Source organism: Rousettus aegyptiacus, unplaced genomic scaffold, assembly GCF_014176215.1.
Source record: "Rousettus aegyptiacus isolate mRouAeg1 unplaced genomic scaffold, mRouAeg1.p scaffold_m13_p_9, whole genome shotgun sequence".
Taxonomy (NCBI): domain Eukaryota; kingdom Metazoa; phylum Chordata; class Mammalia; order Chiroptera; family Pteropodidae; genus Rousettus; species Rousettus aegyptiacus.
The window spans coordinates 65,181,827-65,203,389 of record NW_023416312.1 but is presented as its reverse complement, the minus strand read 5'-3'; the positions used below and the strand labels follow the sequence as shown (position 1 = coordinate 65,203,389).

At 39.6% G+C, this 21,563-nt stretch overlaps 1 protein-coding gene across 5 annotated transcripts in view; it reads left to right on the top strand.

Annotated features, from left to right (window-relative positions):
• GUCY2F (guanylate cyclase 2F, retinal) overlaps positions 1-21,168 on the top strand; it is a 106,713-nt gene extending 85,545 nt beyond the window's left edge. For 3 of the 5 annotated variants that reach the window (XM_016160414.2, XM_016160409.2, XM_016160404.2), the window contains 6 exons: positions 1,147-1,321; positions 4,669-4,767; positions 7,652-7,746; positions 16,732-16,820; positions 16,909-16,997; positions 19,923-21,168. In XM_016160414.2, coding sequence (XP_016015900.1) covers positions 1,147-1,321; positions 4,669-4,767; positions 7,652-7,746; positions 16,732-16,820; positions 16,909-16,996 — 546 coding nt within the window. In that variant the 3' untranslated portion in view covers position 16,997; positions 19,923-21,168. Of the gene's footprint in view, positions 1-169; positions 500-1,146; positions 1,322-4,668; positions 4,768-7,651; positions 7,747-16,731; positions 16,821-16,908; positions 16,998-19,922 lie in introns of those variants that run through there. The other 2 variants (XR_001598911.2, XM_016160430.2) reach the window with 2 other exon arrangements.
• Positions 21,169-21,563: the final 395 nt, after the last annotated feature.

Sequence of the window (21,563 nt, the reverse complement as noted above, 5' to 3'; positions counted from 1 at the left end):
TGGTGATGATGATAGTGATCATAATGATGATAATGACAACAATGGTGATGATGATGATGTTGATAGCTTGCACTTATCATCTACTAGGTGCATTTTAAGTGCTTTGACATGTATTAAGTTTTTAGTTTTAAAAAACTCTGTAAGTATTGTCATTATCCCTATTTTACAGATAAAGATACTGAAGCACAGAGAGGTTAAGTGACTTGCTCAAGCCCATACAGTTTATACATGGTGCATCTGGGATTCTAACAAAGGCAACATGACTTCAGAGTTTCATGCTCTTAACCATTGCACTCATGAGTGCAGTTCTTTAGGAGAACATGGATTTTAACTGGATCTAAACTTGTACTAACAGAGTCTGACTGGCAGATTTCATGGGAGTCCTTTCCGCTTACTCTCTTTTGGAATTACTTGAAAAGCTCCAATCCACTAATCACCTCAAAGAGTGAGCACATTTTTGTGGGGAAGATGAAGAGCACAGATTTGCCTTGATTTTCAGGTATCCAGCTCTAACTGCTCCCTGCAAAGCGCTTGAGGGCTAGTACTTCTGCCCTTTCAGAGGTAGCCACTAGGAGAGGAGGAGATAGCTGGTGGTAAAAGACCCAGTTCTTTTACCCAATGGGATTGCAAAACTAACTTTATCATATCAGCAAGGCAAAGTAGAAGGAACAAACACTTCCACTTCCTTCCTTTCCCTTTTCTTATACTTACCTTAAGGCTGCCCTACTTTATTCGCCCAAGATCACCTAGAGAAATGCTTTATGGTGGAGTGTCATGTGCACCATTTCCTAGGGTGATCTCCCATGGATCTCCACAGACAGTCCCAGAAAACTCCACTTCCCCTTCCCCCAGGAATTACTTGGAGCCGGATAGTTCTCTGGGGCCAGCCAGAACCCTGTAAAGTAGCTGCACTTATTTCAAAATCTATGGGTGTGGAACCTAGACATCAGTATTTTTTTATAAAGTTCCTTAAGTGATTCTAATGTGCAGCCAGGCCTGTGAACCACTGATAATCTGTCTCTCTCGCTTTACAAGAACACCTGGTTTCCAACATACCCCTTAAACTCTGTGAAACACACATGCACACACACACAACACACACAAAGAAGTTATTGGCTCACTGATTCTATTTCCCCCAATTCTCAGGTAGAGACCATTGGAGATGCTTACATGGTGGCCTCGGGGCTCCCAAAGAGGAACGGCAGTAGGCATGCAGCTGAGATTGCAAATATGTCCCTAGATATCCTGAGCTCTGTGGGTACCTTCAAGATGCGGCACATGCCAGAAGTGCCAGTCCGGATTCGAATAGGCCTGCACTCAGGTAACAACAACCTGCAAAAGCAAGGGATGACCTTTCCATGCACCTCAAAGGAAGACTAGAAAAGAGGAGAACGGGTAGTTCTTCTCTAATTACTGGCAGCTGGATTATACAGGTGTCTAGTGCTGCATAATTTCTTTAAGCCTACTCAGATTTGCTCTGTTCTCAGTGGGCAGCAGTCCTTGTTCAAGGTACCAAACCCTTTCAGTCTACCTTTCTTGTTAGAGCTAATATTTACTTGTTTGACTATGATACAAGATCAGCATGCATGTGTTGTATTTAGGATAATTCATTTAATTGGTTAAAATCTCAACTCCTGATGTATTTATCTCCCACACTCCTCCCACTTGCTTGAATATCTTCTGGTTCTCCCTTTCATTGTATTATTCCCATCTACCTTCATACGTTCACAGGTATTTTGACAGATACTACACTTGACATCACAGATATCTTACTACTAGCCTTTCTTCTCTCTCCACTCATGTCTTCTTTATTATTGATTTTCTCTTCTAGGCTCCTTTCTCCTCATCCATTTCATTCCTTTCCTACCAAATATCTTAAATGAGTGATTGACACTCACTGTGCCATTTCTTCGGTATCCAGTCTTTCTTTAGCCCCTTTGCAATTTGGCTTCAGTCTTCACCACTTTTCCCAGTCCTAGTCTGCCCTTATCTCTCTGAAACATTTGATATTCTTGACAGTCCTCCCCAAAACTTACCTCAATTGGCATTTTCTCACTCACCAAATGCTGCTTCTCCATTTCATTCACTGGCTCTTCCAGCTATTCCTGCTCTCTAACTGGTTGCTCCCACATTTTCTGTAAAGGTCTGAGTTGTGGTCTCTTTGATCTCTAACTCATTTCTCAACCCACTGCAACCTGGCTTTCATTTTCTGTCATTGTCTAATATTCTCTTCTGTTTCTTTCTGTCCCTTAGGTATTCGTATTGCCCAGGGATCTGTCCTTTATCCACTGTTTTACTCTCTTTACATATTCTTCTGGGTAATTTTATTTATGTTTATGGTTTAACTATCATTTGTATGTTGATGACTTCCAAGTCCAGAACTTCAGCATATGTCTTCTTCCATAAGCTTCAGCCTTATATATCAAACTTGATGCTGACATTTCCACTCAAATGTTCCACAGAAAATTCAGGCTTGACACATCCAAAACAGAATTATTTTCTTCCTATGTGAACTTTCTCTTCTTTCCATATTTATTCTCTGTTTCAGTTAGTGGTATCACCATTTACCTCGTGATTCTGGTTAGTCTTGGGAGTCGCTCTCCTTGACTCAACCCTCACCTGACCTTCACCATTCAACCAATTACTAATTCTTGAACATTTTACCTTTTAAACATTTCTTGAATCTGTCCTTGACTTAGCCACCAGCATCTCTTGCCTGGATCACAGCAATAGCATTTTCCCCCCTCCACTCTTGCTTCTTTCTATTCATCCTTCTCATAGTCATCAGCATAATCTACATTTGTTTGTCTGTCTTTCCATCAGATTATAATAAGCTCCTTGATGATTAGAACCATATCTTACTCATGTTTGTATCCTGAATGCTTATCACATAGTAGGTGTTCAGTATTTTTATTTTAAAGAAAAGCTATCATCTCTCATTGGTACTTTAGTTTCACTAACCCCCCTCAGCACATCTCTTCTAGGATGATTCACCATTACTTCAAATTCAACATATCTAAAATTTCAAGTCATCCTTTCCCACAAACCAGCATAAGTTCATAAGCCCATGTCAGTTTCCTCATGACTGTCAATCAGCCAACAAGTCTGTTGGTTCTCTTTTCCTCATGTCTCTCTTTTTGATAAATGTTTCCCCTCCACCATCCTCATGGCCTTTCTAGTACTCACAATACTGTAATTGGATTACTGCAACTATCATATAACATGTTTCTCTGGTTATACCATTTACTTTTTCAATGGATTCTATATACTGATCTGAAAAAAAAAGTAAAATCATTTTCATTATATAATTCCCTGCTCGAAATTATCTAGTGGTTCAAGGTCCTCCAGCTTGTGCAACCCATTATCCAATTTTGTCTACAATTTCTCCCCAGCTGCCTGAACTATGCAAACTGCTTTCTCTATGAACTTCCCCAAATTCCATGCTCAATCCCAACCACAAACCTTTGATTCATTTCCCTTTTCTACTATTCAAATGCTACCCACCCCTCCAGATCCAAATCAAATTCTACCTTCTCCATCAGATCTTTCTTGACTGAATCAGATCCTAATAAGCAACACCTCCCTTTTCTAAACTATTACAGCACTTCTACCTGTAGCATGTATTTTGCCTCAATCATACATTGTCTTGGGTTGTTGGTTAATTACTTTGTTCGATAGTCTCTTTTCTTCAATTAGACTATAAACTCTTGGAGAACTGAGACCATGTATTACATTTCCTTTTTTCCCCCTTTGGTGTCTAGTTTAGTGTTCAATGAATGCTTCTGAATGGGTAAGGAAGAAATTAAAATGGGAAACATAAATTCTGTAGTTCTTATTTTTATTCTTAAAAATTAAAGTTCAGAAAGAACTTTTAAAAGCAAAAACACTAATTACTTTCTCTAACTCTGGAAACAGCAAAAAGACAAAGCTAAACAATTTTAACATAGAAACACAATACAGACCAGAAAGGTGAAGGTGGAGAACTTCCTAACTATTCCTGAACTGAGTTTTCGGTATGGCTGCTGAAGACTTTTTTCAAGTAAGGTCCACTCTATGAAATTTAACATGGCTATATTGAATTGTAAGTACAAAAAACATTCTAAAGGCAATTAAAATGTATTCTTGGATTATCTATCAATATAATATATATCTATACATATATATCTTCCATGCCCTTAACACAAATGATTGAAATCAACTCTGCTTCTTCAGATTTTCCAACTGTATTAGCAATAATTCTCTTGATAGACACAGTTTGGGAGACAGATAGTACTTTGACATTCCTCCTTCCAACACTAAGTCACAAGAAAATTTCACGTTTTTTTTTTCTTGCAACAAACATGTTTGGATCCTGAATCTCTGTGTAGGCTCTTCTGGTTTGGGTTTGATGCTTATTTGTCCCTGTTGACAGATATAAGCATCTTGGGTATGACTGCTGCTTAGAATAAAGGTATAAATCAGAAGGGTAGTCATGTTTGCATTGTTATACACTTGCTTTCTTGTAGGCCAAAGAGTTCATTACTCATAAATCTTCCTCAGGATTCTCAGAGCTATTTGGTGGCAACTTTATTCCTTTATGCAATTACATTCCTTCCCTTGGCAGTGTTCTTCTGTTAGCACTGGATGCCTACTTGTTGACTATAATCCCAACTGCCTGCTACTCTATAGGGCCAGTTGTTGCTGGAGTGGTGGGCCTTACCATGCCCAGATACTGCTTGTTCGGAGACACTGTGAACACAGCTTCTCGGATGGAATCAACAGGGTTACGTGAGTACCTATATTGGGATGGAAGGGGTGGCAATCTACACTGTTTGGAAAGTGATTCTTCCTGAAGAGAGGGGAAAGAGAGCAGGGTATTTGATGTTTTAATGTTTTAAAGAAAAATAAAAGATAATTTGAGAAAATTAAGGAGATTTAACTTATAGTTTTCCTGGCCTCTAGTGGCAAACCAGTAGAGGGTGATGTTGGATTGAACATGTACCTTTCTTGTTCTAGAAATAAAGCCGTAGCTAAGTAACATTGAAACAGCCAGTATTTAAGCAAAACGGCTTTAAAAATCCTTTTGGTAAAGTAAAAATTGTCCATCCTGGTGTTTTTTGGGGGGTCATGTTGAAAAAAGAAATAGGTAAGAAACTGACATTTTTAGTTTTTCAACAAGTTTGTGGTGACATACCCAGAGGAAGCTGCCTCCTAACTGGCTACCGTTTGCTGCTCTAGTCCTCTTTTTGAGCTCGTTAGGACCCAAGGAGTTCTGGCTTCACCGAATAGCCCCCTCAAATTTAGCTAGCAACAATCTCTCAACCTAAAGAGCTTAGGATTCTGGAATTATTAATTCCAACTTGTATATAAACTCTTAGCTTTGATCAAAACATCCATGGTATCAATGATATCATTTCTTTCCCACTTTGAGAAGAAAATGGTACAAACCATTATGACATTTTTCTGTTGCCAACAACTCTTTCTTGGTTATATACTGCCACTGCTAAGGCAATGTCAGAATCACAGTGTACTCCCTACCTATATCATGGCTGACCAAAGTGATTTGTTCATGCCAGTAAAGGCATAGAGAACAACAATAGATTGTATATACAGTTTTCATGGTTTTTATATTAAAAAAACCCACTAAGATCTTAGCAGCCCTGGCTCTGGTAGTTATGAAGCAAGACAAACTCTTCCCAAATTTCATCAATATAAGCAAACTAGTCCCTGATGATATGGCAGCTTATATTAATAGTGGGTGATACCCTGTCTGACCCCACTCCTCATCACTCATGTGCAGAAACAGGCTTGCACAATGAGTCCGGTCTCAGTCAATCTAGACTATACAGCCATGATTAAGGAGGCAAAATGGACCTTAGAAGCTGTTGTCAGAATAAATTTTCTGACATCTGGGAAAGTCAGAACTCTACAGACACAGCCAAGGCCATGGACATAGTCATTCAGGAACTGCTACAAGCATATGACTTGGCTCTTGAAGTAAAACTCTAGGTGAGGTGAAAATGGTCATGGAACTGCAATACAGGTTTGACACAGTACCCTGGATTGATGTAACTTGTAGAAGACTAAAGCAATATTCTGGTCTGCACAAAAGAAACTCCACACATTTCACACTAAAAATATAGAACTGAGAACAGAAATGGAATTTTCAGGTTTAGGCAGTACCTCATCCAGTGATCAGTTAAGAAGAAAATGGAGTGACTCATATGCAGCAGGTGTTTATTAAGCATTGACAATGTAAGTAAGACATTGAGAGGGATACACATGTTGTATTTGACGTAAGGGAGCAGGTTAGTGTGCTTTTCTGGAAGCTAAAGACTGGGACTGAAATATGGCATTATGCTCCACATGAGATTGAATGTCTTTAAAGAGGTAGCCTCTAACCTCATGTTTGATATGAGACTGAGGCATGTCACAGGTCTATTAAAAAATTGATTTTATCAATACCTCCTTTGTGCCCGTTGAATCCACTGAGTCTAGAATCGAAGTGACTAGTACCCTAGCCCTGGAGTGATCCTCCTTGTCACACAACTAGGTGGTGGTTGAAATGAAATATCTCTCTTGAGCTGTGTGTTCCCCATCAGTAGGATTACCCTACCGAAAAGCTTCCTGACAGCCAGATGCTAGTGAAATGGCACACACAGGGCTGACTAGGAACACACCAGATGATCATATGACTTTTAGGTATGAGACTACCCTTTTTAGCAGATGTTCTGGGTGACCATGAGTTAATGAGAAAGACACTAACAACAGCACTGAACTGTCAAAAAAATAAAAGTTATTGTAAGTAAACTTAGCATAAATTTCTTTGGGTTCTTTTCAGTTATGTCTTCTGACTTAGATTGTACTCAGCTTTTAAAAGAATTAGCTTCTCAAGTACATGTGAGATTAAGTCTTGGATTTTTATTTAAGATTCAACTTGAACAAGGTCTAACTTTATAGGATGACAGTCAAGAGTCCTGCCTCAGTTAATAAGTGATTGTTCTTCACCAAAGAATTACACTTAGTTTCCAACAAATTTTTTAGTCGGTGTCTCTTATGTAAAACTCTTATCCCAGATTGGGATAATTAGTTGGAAAATAACACATTCATGTGTATACACAGCTAGATGTGCCCACCTAAAATACAGCTATAAATGTACAGTCACCACAAAATGTTGACAGAGGTCGTGGGCCATTTCTTGTTGATGTTTTATTTTAAGTATAGCAATATTGAAAGATAGTTGTATGGATGTATATGGAAGACACTTTTTTGTCTCTTAAGTAGGATATGTAAACCTTGGGAGTTCATCCCTGAAAGCAGCTTGTGAGAGACTCTGCTTGAAGCCTCACTTCCTTCAGAGGAAGTTGTGTTTCAGCAATAGTGGTTGTTGGTTTTTCCACCTCAACACTTGAGTTAAATTAACAACTTTCCTTTGCATAGTCTTTCATCTGAGATAGTGTCTAGGAGCTGATAGGTGCTACAACTAATGCCTTATTTGGGCCTGGTGAGGAAGACCATCATTCCCCCTCATTTTCCTTTGAAACCCTAACTAAAGCTCTTTCTCAGAGACTTCATTTAGGGTCTAGTTCATTTAGAAATTGGGGACTTTTACATTAATATTTTCTCATTGATTTTACCTGAAAAGATTCAAAATCATCCTTCTCTTTTACAGCTTATCGCATCCACGTAAGTCACAGTACCGTGACAATTCTTCGAGCTTTGAATGAGGGCTATGAAGTGGAGCTTCGAGGAAAGACAGAGCTCAAGGTATAATGTTATTTTGTTTTGTGAGTCAACCCACTTGGATACACCTGCTTCTGGAGAGGTCATGGTCTGCTGAAAGAGTTTACATGGGTGTCTGAAACTCAGAGCCATAATTTGGGCAGAATTTTCAGCCCCATTTTGTTGTTCCCAAAAGATTGTTTCTTTTTGCCTCAGTTTTTTTTTTCTCTTTAAAATATGGTTACAGAAAAGGATTGTTAAAACTCTTGTATTTTTCAGACTATGAGTTGCATCTTTCTCTCTTAAATAATTTCCCAGATTTGGCTTTCCAGTGAGCTGCACTATTATTTATATTTTCTAATTTCCATTTTGTTTACTTTTTGGCAATGCTAGACATTGTTCAATAAGCTACAATATTGATGAGTTTGGATTTTCTATTTGCCCTTTCTGACTTTTCATCCCCACCATTGACCCCCTGTTTGTGTCTTTCTATGAGGACCAAGATAAATAAAGTCAGTTCCTATGATAGACGAACACTTTATATCACCTTTCTCTCTGTTAGGACTATCACATGACCTGGGATTCTGAATTAGAATAATTTTCCTTTCCTTTCCTTTCTTTCTTTTATTCCTCTCTCTCTCTCTTTTTTCTTGTCATTTCCATTGCATTTTTTTCATCTTCCTCTGGATGACTCTCAGGCCTCTGGCTCCCCCTATTATAAGAGACTAGATACCTAATAATGTAATGCCTTCATTTTCAGATGAAAAACCAAGGTCCAGAGAAGTGAGGTAGTTTGATCAGGGTCACACAGTCAACTGATAGCAGAATCAGGCCAAAACTCAGGAAACCTGACTTCCCGTTCATTACTCTTTCCATGGTACCATATTCATGAAAATTATTTCCTCAGTGATTTTCTTGGGCATGCAAAACCTGCTCACTCAGTAAAGCATAATTTGTTTCTGTCATTGGCATGCTTTCCCCCAAATGGTGGCAATTTACATATAAATAGATTTCAGAAATTAAAGGTTAGAAGGTCTGATTCTAGCTGATCAGTTCTTTGTCTAGCTAGTCCTAGTTTGTCCCTTCCAATAGATCCTTAATTTCTTTCATCCAGTGGGATGAGTCACTTATGAGGGAACAGAGGTTCCTTTCCCACATCTATTGATAACTCAGTGAGATGATGGGGGTGGTGATATTACTTGGGAAGTTAATCAAATCACCCATGGCTTTTGTGATCCCAATATATATTCTGTCATTTCTCAGCAGAGGAGGACAAAGACAGCTTGGTCTCTTAAAGCACTTTCCTCTCTGTATTGCTGGGCACAGTTGTCCTCATTTAAAAACTGAATTGCCGAAGAGGCATTACTTTTGAAACTGAAAAGGAAAAGTATGCCCCTACCCTCATGGTTTTTATTGCCCCCAAATTCCAGTCAGAAGCAATCACATCTTTGGGTGTTTCAGATACAGAAGCTAGACTATGTTAAAAGGGCTCTTTGCAGCTTCAAGTTTCCCCCACACCAGGGAATTTGGGAACATGCTATACAGCAAGTTGGAGTGAGAGGCTTCTCCTAAAGCCATGTCAAGTCTTGGTTATTAGGGTGGCAGTGTCCTCCTGAGGAAGAGAGATTGAGAGGAAGATACTAAGACAGAAGAAGAGAGGGGGCCCAAGGGTAAAGGAAGAGTCAACAAGAAGAGAGAAGATAATAGGAAGCAAGTCCCAAAGAAAGGAAGAGAAGTGGAGATACTTTGTGTCACCGTTCCCCCACCTCCTCACCAAATGTCAAGTATTGGACAGGGGGACAGGTGATTCCTCATCACTTAATGGCATGCAATATATCCCCAATAAGGCTATGTCACCAGCACACTTCAGAAATTCTGATTCAGGGCTTCCAGTCAAGTTGGTGGACTAGGTAAATGCTGTGCTTGCCTGCTCTCACAAACATATCAAAATTGCAACTAAACTACAGAACAACCATCACTGGGAGTCACCAGAGTTCTGGCTGAACAAAAGTCCTACAACTGGAGACACACAGAAGAGACCACTTCAAAACTGGTAGGAGGGGATGAGACACGGAACAGACTGGTCTCATACCTGCAAGTGGCAGTTGATAATAAGGAGGAAATATCAGCTCTAAAGATGCCCCCAGAGGAGTTAAGGGTCCCAGCCTTACATCAAGTTCCCAAGCACAAGGTTCTAGTGCTGGGAAGAGAATTCCCCACAACTTCTGGCTATGAAAGCCAGTGGAGATTGTGGCTGAGTAAGACAGAGGGCTGAAGGAGTCACAGACATTCTTCTTAAAGGGCTCATGCACAGACTGATGAATTCACTCACTCTTAGCTTGAACACTGGGGCAGCAGCTCAAAAGGTGCTGGGGAAAAACAGGGAGGAACTGAGTTGTTTGGCTTTAGAGTGAGGACTGGAGGGCAACTGTTTCCCAGACAGAAGTGCTGGTAGAAGTCATTATCCCTTCATTGAACCTTCCCTATTCCCGGTGTGCAGATGCAGGTGGCCACTGTATCTTGGTCTCCATTAATGTAGCTAACATTGGTCACCCTGCCTAGATTATTCCCTGAGGCCCCGCACCACTCAACTTGCAGGCCCATCCAAGCCACTTCCGGAGGCTTTCCCATACAAATGGCCTGTCTTGTCTGATGCCGCAAACTTTCCTAAAATCTCTCAAAGGTTTACAAAACCTAAACAAGCAGCATCTGGCCTCAGCATGCCCTGTACCTCTTGCTGAGAAGCTCCAAACCAGAAACTAGCATCAGCTGTCCTTGGTTTGCAGCTTAACTTCTTCCAGGTACCTCTGAGCCCAGTGTGAGCGGTGGTCAACTGTGGATTGTTTGATGGCTCATGCCAGGTGATCCTGGGCAGGGCACAGGCTGTGGCTGATCTTTGCCTTTGGTGGGGCCCCTTCCAGGAGGCCCAGGCCTGCATGCCCAGTGTCCAGTTCAGCCTGAGATATAGCATCACCAGGGCCACATCCAAGGAAGACAGACCAGAAAGGCAGACAGGGCAGGCACCAGAATTCAACTAAAGTAAATCCTACTCCATAGGGCTGGCCCCTGCACAACAGCTCCTCCACTATAGTCATGGCAAATCCTCACAACAAATCAACCTGAGGATCAATCCCTCCCATCGATGTGAAAAGAGCAACCAAGGCTCAACTACAATAGGAGGACACACAATTCATACAAGGCACACACCTAGAGCACCCAGCTCTGGTGACCAGGGAGATCACCCCACTGGGATCCATAGGACACCTACTACATTAAGCCCAGGAAACATAGCAGCCCTGCTTAATAAATAAAACAAATACAGGATGCAGCCAAAGTTGGAAGACAAAGAAACATGTCTCATATGAAAGAGGAGAACAAGGCTCCAGAAAAAGAACTCAACAAAATGGAGACAAGCAATCTACCAGATGCAGAGTTCAAAACATTTGTTATAAGGATGTGCAATGAACTTAAGGGAAGAGTAGATGCACTCAGTGAGAACTTTAATAAAGAGATAGAAAACATAAAAATGGAGATGGAAAATATATAAGAGAACTAGTCAATAATGAAGAATATAACATCTGAGATGAAGAGTACATTAGAAGGAATCAATAGTAGATTAGATAAAGCAGAGGCTCATATTAGCAATTTAGAAGATGGGGTAGTGGAGGATACCCAATCAGAACAAGAAAAAGAATACAAAAAAATAAGAAGAGTTTAAGGGGACTTTGGGACAACACCAAATGTACCAACATTAACATCATAGGGGTGCCAAAAGGAGAAGAGAGATGGCAAGGAATTGAAAACCTATTTCAAGAAATAATGATGGAAAACTTTCCTGACCTGGTGAAAGAAAAAGACATATGAGCCTAGGAAGCACAGAGAGTCCCAAAAAAGATAAACCTAAAGAGGCCCACACCACACACATCATAATTAAAATACCAAAGACAGAGAAGAATCTTAAAAGCAGCAAGAGGAAGCAATTAGTCACCTACCAGGGAGCTCCCATAAGACCATCTGCCAATTTCTCAACAGAAACTTTCCAAGCCAGTAGGGATTGGCAGGAAATATTCGATGTGATGGAAAGCAAGGACCTACAACCAAGATTATTTTCTCTATCCATCAAAGCTATCATTTAGAATTAAAGGACAGATAAAGAGCTTCCTAGACAAGAAAAAGCTAAAGGAATTCATCATCACCAAGTCAGTATTACAGGAAATGCTGGAGGGACTCTTTTAAGAAGGAAAAAGAAAAAAAAGATAAAAAATATGAATAATAAAATGGTATTAACTACATATCTATCAACAATTACTTTAAATGTAAATGGCTTAAATATTTTAATTTAAAAAATCTGTAGTTGAATGGATAGGAAAAAAGACTCTTACATATGCTGCCTGTAAGAGACTCACTTCAGATTGAAAGACACACAGATTGAAGGTGAAGGGACAGAAAAAGATACTTCATGAAAATGGAAAGAAAAAAACAAAAAAAGCTGAGATAGCAATACTTATACCAGACAAAATAGACTTGAAAACAAAAGCTATAACAAGAGACAAAGAAGAATCCAGTAATCCCACTTCTGGGTATGTATCCAAAGAAACCTGAAACACTGCCTTGAAGGAACATGTGCATCCATATGTTCATTGCAGCATTGTTTACAATAGTCAAGATATGGAGACAACCTGAGTGTTCATCAATCGAAGAATGAATAAAGAAGTGATACATATATATACAATGGAATATTACTGAGCCATAAAAAAGAGTGAACATTTTTCCCATTTGCAGCAACATGGATGAACCTAGAAGGTATTGTGCTGAGTGGAGTTAATATCAGACAGAAAAAGACAAGTGCTATATGATTTTACTTACATGTGGGATCTAAAGAACAGCAACAAAAAATAAACAAAATAGAAACAAATTCATAGATATAGAGAACATTTTGATGGCCTCCAGATGGAAAGGAGGTTGAGGGGTGGGTGAAAAAGGGGAATGGATTAAGAAGTACAAAATGGTAGTTACAAAAAAGCCATGGGGATGGTAAAGTATAGCAAAAGAAATAGTAATATTGTAATAACTATGAATGGTATGAGATAGATACTGGATTTATCAGGGTGATCACTTTGTAAGACATATAAGTGTCTAATCGCTGTATTATATGTCTGATCCTAATATAATATACGCTAACTGCAATTAAAGAACAACTATTTTAAAGAAAGTATTATCATAGGGGCCAGGAAAAGCCTCACCATCCATGCAAAATTTATCAGCTCTTGCTTGATATCTTTCAGCCTATTCCATGGAGACAGCAGAAAACTGCCTGAGAATATGTAGGCCCTTTAGGCTCCATTTCACTTTTCAATGTCAGTTTTGGTCAGATATATGGCCTAGTCAGTAGCTTTTTAATTTTTACTTTTTAAAAATAAAGTGGATGACTGGAGTTTTATTTCCTCTATTGAGAATAAAAGAAATGAAAGAGGAAAAAAATTGTATTCAACATTTCTACCCCTTATCCACTTCGTGCTGCTGGAAAGCAATAATTGCTCTAGTACATGGATCAGAAGGACCATGTTTGATGGCCATCCAGGTGTGATTTCAAAGCTAAAAAATATCCTTTCTTCCCATCTGATGAAATTTCTCCCTCAGAGTCTCTTCTCTTGGGCTCAAGGCTTGGACCTAGTAACAAGAACACTTTTACTCCCATCTCCTTCATTGGAATAATGATACTTAAAGTTGTTTCCCTCAGTGAAATCAAAGATGTAGATTAGACTGGGGGAAAGAACAGACCATAGAGAAGTTGAGTAATTGAGTGGCTGGTAGATACAAAGAAAGAGACCAAAAATGAGGAAGTTGAGGTAGCTTGATAGAGAACCTATTTAAAGATATGAAGCTCAGCTTCTCTGGGGAGCTGTCCCACTGCCCACTCCAGACCCCTCTTGTACTCTGCTGGGAACAAATCATCAGTGCTTAACTGGCCAATTCTACTTTTTTTCAATACTTTCCTAATGGCCTGGTGATAGGCCATCTTATCACTTTTTTTCTTACATGAGTCCTGTTTCAGTTACTGTGTTCCTGACATGTTTGAAGCTCCTTGCTGAGACTTTGTATATATCTTGGCTTATTTACATTCTGAAAAGACTTTCCCAAATAGTTGTTCTCAGCCAGGTTATGTTCTCCTTGACAACGGTGGACACTTTCTGACCTTGTCTCTGAATTCTGAGAGTAACTATTATCTGATTCTCAGATCCTTAAGCATTATTCCTGTTTTATTTTTAATTTCTACTTTTTTCCCAACTTTTTACACTTCTGCCCTCAAACCTTAACAAATATACATGAACATGCATGCGTACTAGCACATGCACACACACACATGCACCACATACACACACACACACACACACACATGCCAGCAATTTAGCTAAGAAATAATGAGGTTGTAATAACAGAGTCCTGAGGGTCAGAACATCTGGTCTGTATTTCTTGTCCCTTTAATGACTCAATGTGTGACATCGGATGAGTAACTTCATCGTCTCTGTGCTTCCATTTCTCCACATAAATCCTTTTCTGACCTGTGATTATCAGGAAGCACATTAATTACAAGGTTTAAAATTCCCCCAAATTACTTTTTGGCCTGTAGACCTGCCCATTGACTGCAGTATACTGGAAAAGCTATATAGTGTGGAGGCAAGAGCAATAAAAATTTGGAATCTAAGAATGTTAACTAGACTTATTGTGGTGATCATTTCACAACATTTACAAATATTGATTCATTATGTTGTACACCTGAAATTAATAAAATGTCGCATGTCAATTATACCTCAACAAAAAAATAGTAAAGTCATAGTAAGAAAAAACTTGCAGTCTATTAAAGTTGGCTTCAAGTACCAGCTACGCCTGTTTCTTGACAAGTCATTTAATCTTCATGAACCTCAGTGTTACCATTTGCAGAATGAGGTTAATAATAAACCTACCTTCCAGAAGTTTTGTGAGGATTAATAAAACAGGAGATTAAAACTGTCTTGAAAGTATCAGGGCAAAGTAAGATGATTTTATTTGAGGGGTCTCTAGGGATGCTTAGAGATTGATATTGAGTCAAACAGTTTGCTTTAGATTTTAGTTGTTACATACTTGTTTGTACCCTCTCTCTTTGACAGAATTTTGGAAGTAAGGTGGGTAAACAGAGAGCTAGTATTCTAAGGATTCTTCTGCATGGTCTCTTAAACCTTGGAGAGTCCCTGGAACTCCACTGCATACTCTTTGATTTGGAAGCTTGTCTCAGTCTCTAACACTCCCATCCTCTTTTGCAACCATTAGTTTCGGCATCCCTATGTGTCCCCAGGACTGATCCAAATATCTGGTCAATCCTCTCCTCTGCAAAGCTCCCTTGGGCCTCTGTCCTGAGAGCCCCTAGATCTCAAAACAAACAATAAAATATGGCTTGGGGTTGGGGTCCTCAAGTTTGAACTTTAAGACTATGTTTTACCAAGATGAAGTCCAATGATACCTTTGAGTATTGCAAGTGCTCAAGGGTTGAGAGTTCCAGTTAATGAAACAGTCTGATTATCTACTGAGCAACTGTTTTGTACAAGACACTGTACTAGACACTGTGAGGAAAAGAAATTACTCAGGAGACAGAAGAGTTGGGCTTGTGTTTAGAGCTGAAGTCATTGGCTGAATAGGTTTTTGTCTAACTACACTGTGAACTCCTTTAGGACAGAGCCATCTCTGTATTCCAAACCCTGGTACTGTGAGGGTGGAATAACTATAAGAACGAGTGGTGTGAGTATATTTTCAAGTTGTTTGCCCCTTCTGAAAACAGGGTAACCACAAACAGTCAAATTATTTGAGGTTTAAGATGAATTGGTTGCCAATTTATTGGAGGTTGGTCTATTGTGGTATTCTCTGCCTACTTGCTTCATGGAGGGCTTGTTCAGAGTCTTGAACAAAATATTTGTAAAATGCTTTAACATTCTGCAATTAGCTGTGCTAGTTATTATTATCGTTGTCATTATTGTTATATATTTTATATGTAATATAAAATATATAACAATGGATTTGATATTTAAAGGGGTCAACACTAATTGGAATTTCTAAGTTAAACAATTTAAAACTGTTCCAAATGAGATCTCCTGAAAGTAAGACCATATTTCAGATTAATGAGTTGGAAACACATTCCATTATCTTCCTCAGTCTTAGTACACACATTTTTTTTCTTATGGATTGGAGAAAATGAGGACAGACAAAAGAGAATTGAAAGGAGGAGATAGAAACACATTGAGGAGAGGGTTTATTAGAAGAAAGGGAGGACAGAGCAGAGGCAGATTTGACTCCTCCAAGGTCATCATTAATGCTCTGGATGACTAATTTGAGTTTACACTCCCTTTATGTTCTCAGATCTATGGTTCTTGACAGCCAACTAACTGGGCTATAAATGGAGGCCTCTTTCTATCTGTAAGAATTTCCTGGCAGGGTGAAAAGAACAATGCAGAAGTGTAGAACTCTCATAGCAGCCTGGGTGTCCTGGCATTAAAAACACAGTTGCACAGCCTGCTTTCCATTTCTATTCCCTTTCTGTTTTTTTCTGAGAGTTGTTGGATGGCAAGGTATTGGGGGAGGTAGACTCTAAATGTATGTACTCTAGCTACAAAAGACAGTGTGTTGCCTAATGCCAAAAGATCAGGGTAAAAATAACAAACAAAATCTTCAACTGAACATCCAGATGTTTGTTTGCTATGAAGCCAAACAACCACACATTCTTGAAAGTGGAGTGGCATGGCGATGGGTAGACAAAACATCTGGATGACAGCTTGAAATGGTGTTCACTTTTCATCTGGCTGCTATGGCACCTTTTGGAGCTTGCCTGACCCTTAAGTATATATGGCAAGGAAGCTGTGCTGAGAGAAGAAGACTCCAGGGAGTGGTGACAAAGGAAAAACAGAGGCAATTTCTGAGCCAAACCAAATACTTGTATCCTACTGATCGGAAGGATTTCTTTAGGTTTATAGGATGTTTAATATTTTCCATATTTTCTATAAGGGCAAAGGCACAGAAGAGACTTTCTGGCTGGTTGGAAGAAAAGGCTTCACAAAGCCCCTTCCTGTGCCTCCACCAGTGGGCAAAGATGGGTAAGTGGTGTTCACACTTTACTGGAGTCTTCCATTACTCTGACACACTCTCTTTACTAACTGTTTTTGTGTCTCTTCTGCCCTGCAGGCAAGTGGGCCATGGCCTGCAACCAGTGGAGATCGCAACTTTTCAAAGGAGAAAAGCAGAAAGGCAGCTGGTGAGAAACAAGCCATAAGGTAATGGCCAGCAGGAGAACAGAGCATAGGAGCTTGCCAGATTTTTAAAGCTGGGGCTCCCTTTGGCATGGGTGCCATTCTCAGCCTACACTCTGTTGGCAGAGTGTGACGGTGTTGATGAACTTCCAAGCTCTGCTGAGTTATGCAAAAGCCTGTTGCAGAGTGAGCTGCATCTTAGGGAGGCTGGCTGCTCTGGTCTGAGAGAGACTCTTGCCTCCTGCACTGATAACACATTTTAATGTTAACAAGGCTTGCCTTGTTATCCAGTTGTCAGGTAGGTGTACCTGTCTATCATTGTTGAGCACCTGGGGTACATGGTGAGCCACCTCAAGTCTTTAGAGACTAACATCTACCTAAGCAACTCAGAAATATTGCAGTGACCCCCTGTTCCTGGGGTCTATTGGCAAGACCAAATTTGAGGGGATGCTTATGTCATTTCCTATGGAGGCATTGCCCAATCCTTTCCAAAGTTAGCATTGTCAACCAAACTAATACTGACTACTCCTTGACTGCCTGGCTTGAATGCAGGACAATTTTCCCCATCCCTCTTCATCTACTAGAATGATATGATTCTGAAGCAGCAAAAACAACCTAATTATCAAGAATTCTTCCCATGTATTTATCTCTGAGGAATCCATTGCTTTCTTGGGCTCCTCTCAGTTTCTTTCCTCTTCTTTATCTTGCTTTCTCATTCTCTCTTTTATGAGGACTTTGACCCCAAGACCCATTGCTCCCTCTACATATCCTTGGAAATCACAAGATTCTAAAGTAAACATTAGAGCATCTGAAGTTTACTTTTTTAAGCATGTTCCAGAATAATCACAGTTCTAGCAACAACTACCAAAGGTATCCACATACTTCCTATTTTTCCACTAGCTTCTATTGACTTTATCAGCTCTCTATTACTGTTTCTCTACTAAGGAAACTCAGTGCATCTTCATTCCTGCAACTATCACAGGTACCCTCTACAAATCATAGTAGTTATGCTTCAGAAAGGCTTCTGTATTGAGCATGTAGCTCCCCTGCCACCCTGACACCTGGGGCCTGGCTCTGTTCTTTTCTATTGAATAATATAAGCAGTTAAGTAGCTGGGACATCCATACATCCAATTTCCAGGAACATTTTTCCCTGTGAGGAAGGAAACACACTCACAAACATTCAGTCTTAGTCTCTGTCTCCTTCTGTCTTTCTGTCTCTCTCTGTCTCTGTCTCTCTCTGACACACACGCACACACACACACACACACACACACGCACACACACAGGGAAAAGGTTTGGAGGCTCTTGAAGGGTTTTCACTTTGGCAGGGTGATGTGCAGGCATTGAAATTACTGTACAAGAAAACATTCCTAAAAATGTGTTGGAGTTTGTAGCATAAGACACTGTGGCTGACTCACTATCATTGGCTCTGTGCTCAGTACTGCTTTCTCAGCATTGCAGATATATGTGGCTTAGGCCATTTACACTCACTCATCTGAACCCCTTTGGTCCTTGTAGAAAGACACAAACAGGGGGTCAATGGTGGGGATAAAAAGTCAGAAAGGGCAAATAGAAGCCAATTGGGCCAAAAGTAGGTTTGACCTCTGATCCTGGCCTCACTAGCACTTGTGCTTTGATCAGCATGCTAATTGACCACAATGTCCTTGGTAGGCTGTGCAAATCACAAAAGTCCTCAAGAAGAGCACTCTTGACAAACTTCAGAAGGCTTGACCTAAATCCAAGAGGTCTCGGACATCTCACTTATCTCATTAAATGTTACATGTTGATGTCACCCAGTAACACTAGCTATTCCAGAATGTTCCAGAGTGACTTTTAGTGAGATAGTTACAACTTACAAAAGAACCACAATACCTCTAAATACCTCTCGCCCACTGCCATTATCATGGGAGGTATTAGGGGAAAACTTGAAACCCTTAGATAGCCCTGTGAAATTAGACAAGGAAGAAGGAAAGATGCTGTGAAAGGGGGCAAAGCTTTGGCAAACTGAATACAGGTGCTGCCTCTCAGGCAGGGCCCTGCTGTCTACCTAATAATAGCTCCTATGACATGTCCACAAATATCCACCATTTTACAAACCTTTCTAAAGGTTATTGTTTTATCTCATTACTAAAATTTCACCAACTTGGGTTCATTTGGGATTATCAAACCTCCTCTTTCAACCATCGATGCACCTCTTGAAGGGTCAGTGGCAATTAATCACTCATATTATAATGAAGGTGACTGAGCTAGATGTCCAGGAGGACATGGAAGTTTCATTTTGATTGGGATGAGAAGAAACAATAAAGTTCGCAGTTTTAAAGAATGGATGGTCACAGAGGAGGGCTTGCAAGAACACAAGAGCAATGGATCCCTGGGAGATGGGAAACAGATGAAAAAAGTATGGAGATAGAAAAGTCAGTTTAGATTCCACCACTTTAAAACCTTTGTTTTGGATTTTTCTTAGACTGCACCCCCCAAAAATATGAGAAGCATACATCCTTTTAATTCTACTCTCGGCACCTGGGGCCCCTGCCAGAGCTTTAATATAACTATTCTTTATGTGGGTTAAATCAACCTTTGTGGACTGGCCAAGAAACTTGACTACCACATACATACCACTATTTCTATGGAGCAATGTTGTCCAAATTCCAAACCATTGACATAAATGTTTAAGACATACTTCATTAGAAAGTTGAGGACTACCTGTATATTAACATGGCCCTTTTTTGTTAAATTTATTTTTAAAAACCTTGTAAATAGCAACATATAATTATGCAAACATGACAAATGTAATAATGTTTATTTGTTCAATGATCCAGGAATGTTTAGCAATTTTCAAACTGTTCATGGAGTAGAGTGGTGTTGCGGGGCTTGGAATCAGTCGTATTGAAATCCTGTAAAAGGCCTAGGATGGAGAAGGTATACTGTTTTCTCTTTCCCCATCCAGGAACAAAGGGCCCCAAGATTGGAATCTTCTCTTGGTGAGGCAATGGAAAAATCTCACTCCACTTCAATGAATTGTTCTGCCTGGCAAGAAATTAATGAATGACTATACTTCTGAGGATGACCAATCTCCAGGGTTATTCAAGCCTAATTCTAGTGTAAGAGGGCCTTGGGAAGTAAGTTTAATAAGCTTTGTTCATTACACAGCCATCACCAAAAAGACATTTTGAATGTAAACTTCAATGGATGCGAACTATAAGGAAGAGAAGAAAACAACCTCCAAGTTTAGTCATTTCAAAAGATCAGGCAAACTTGGACTGAGATCAGAAGGTCTCTATTTTCACAGAAAAAAGTAGGAGGCACTTTGTTTTCCTTTTAATTTTGTTTGAATTTCTAAGAAATTATTTAATGAGCATAATTTATAACTAAGATACTATGAGATAGTGCCAGGAAAAAAAATTTGCAGCAAAAACACACCTGAATCCCGGTCCACTGTGACTTCAGTTGGGTGGAATGCATAGGGACTAGTGGGGAGGAGAAGAGCTTGGTTAATTGGTTAACTGAGAACTAAGAAGAACTTTATTTGTTTTCTTATTTCTTATTATTTGAAATCTTTCCAAAACTGTCATGGTCTCTTTTCTTCTCTAAGTAAGGAGAATCTAGGCAACATAATTGAATTGTCCTTGCTAGGTAGGTGAGTATCTCACTGGGCCTCAGGGTCATATTCTGAATATTATGGAAGAGATGTAAGAGATATTGTCAAGGTAAAAGATACAGAAGTGATGGATTGGATTGAGCAATTCTTTTAAAGTTTTGAACTGTCTTCCCTTCCCCTGCCCACCCTGCCTTTCAGGCCCCTACCCCTGTTCCTGAAATAAATTCCTTTGAACATTTGTTTTACCATTATGCTTTTACTTTTCCAGGTTCGACTTTTAAGAGGTTATTGGCAGTGGCTTGCCACAGTCACATGAACCAAAGCAATAAAGTTTAAGTCACATGAATGTTTAAAATAGTTAAGCAAGCTTTTCCTCCCTTTTATTATAAAAATAATCTCATTAAAACAGCTGAACCCAAACATATCCAGTAAAGCAGTTAATGCCTTTAGAACAAGCCTTTTTAAAGAAAGAAATGCCTAAGGTATAATTTGATACCTTTATCCCTAATATTTAATTTTTTCATTATCAACTCAACCTGAATCTGAGCTTAAAGTCAAAAGCTCTTCCCAGCCACTTTCTCTATACCTTAGTCAAAGCGCTCTTGGATTCTTTACAGAAACTAACTTCTCTCAGCCTCAGGTGGTCTATTTACTATGCTAAAGCTGATCAAGAGGATACGGAAAAGGTTGAAGTTGCCTTGCAACCTCCTTGATCTGACTTGCTAATTCTGTTTTCTAGACATGGCAGAGAAGGAGGCTGAAGTATCATCCTCTACTTATGGCAAGGTCTCAATCAAAAACTGAGCTTTTAAGACTTCTAGAAAGAAGCAAGGCCTGAGGGAAGTTTCTAAGAAAGTTACCAATTCAAAACAGGACTTCACTTCTCCTAGAAGAGGTGGCACTGTCCTCAAGTGTGAATATAGAAGGATTGTTGGGGGCAAAGGAAGGGGAAGGAGATTGCAACTATAGGCTCATGGACCAAGATTCTCC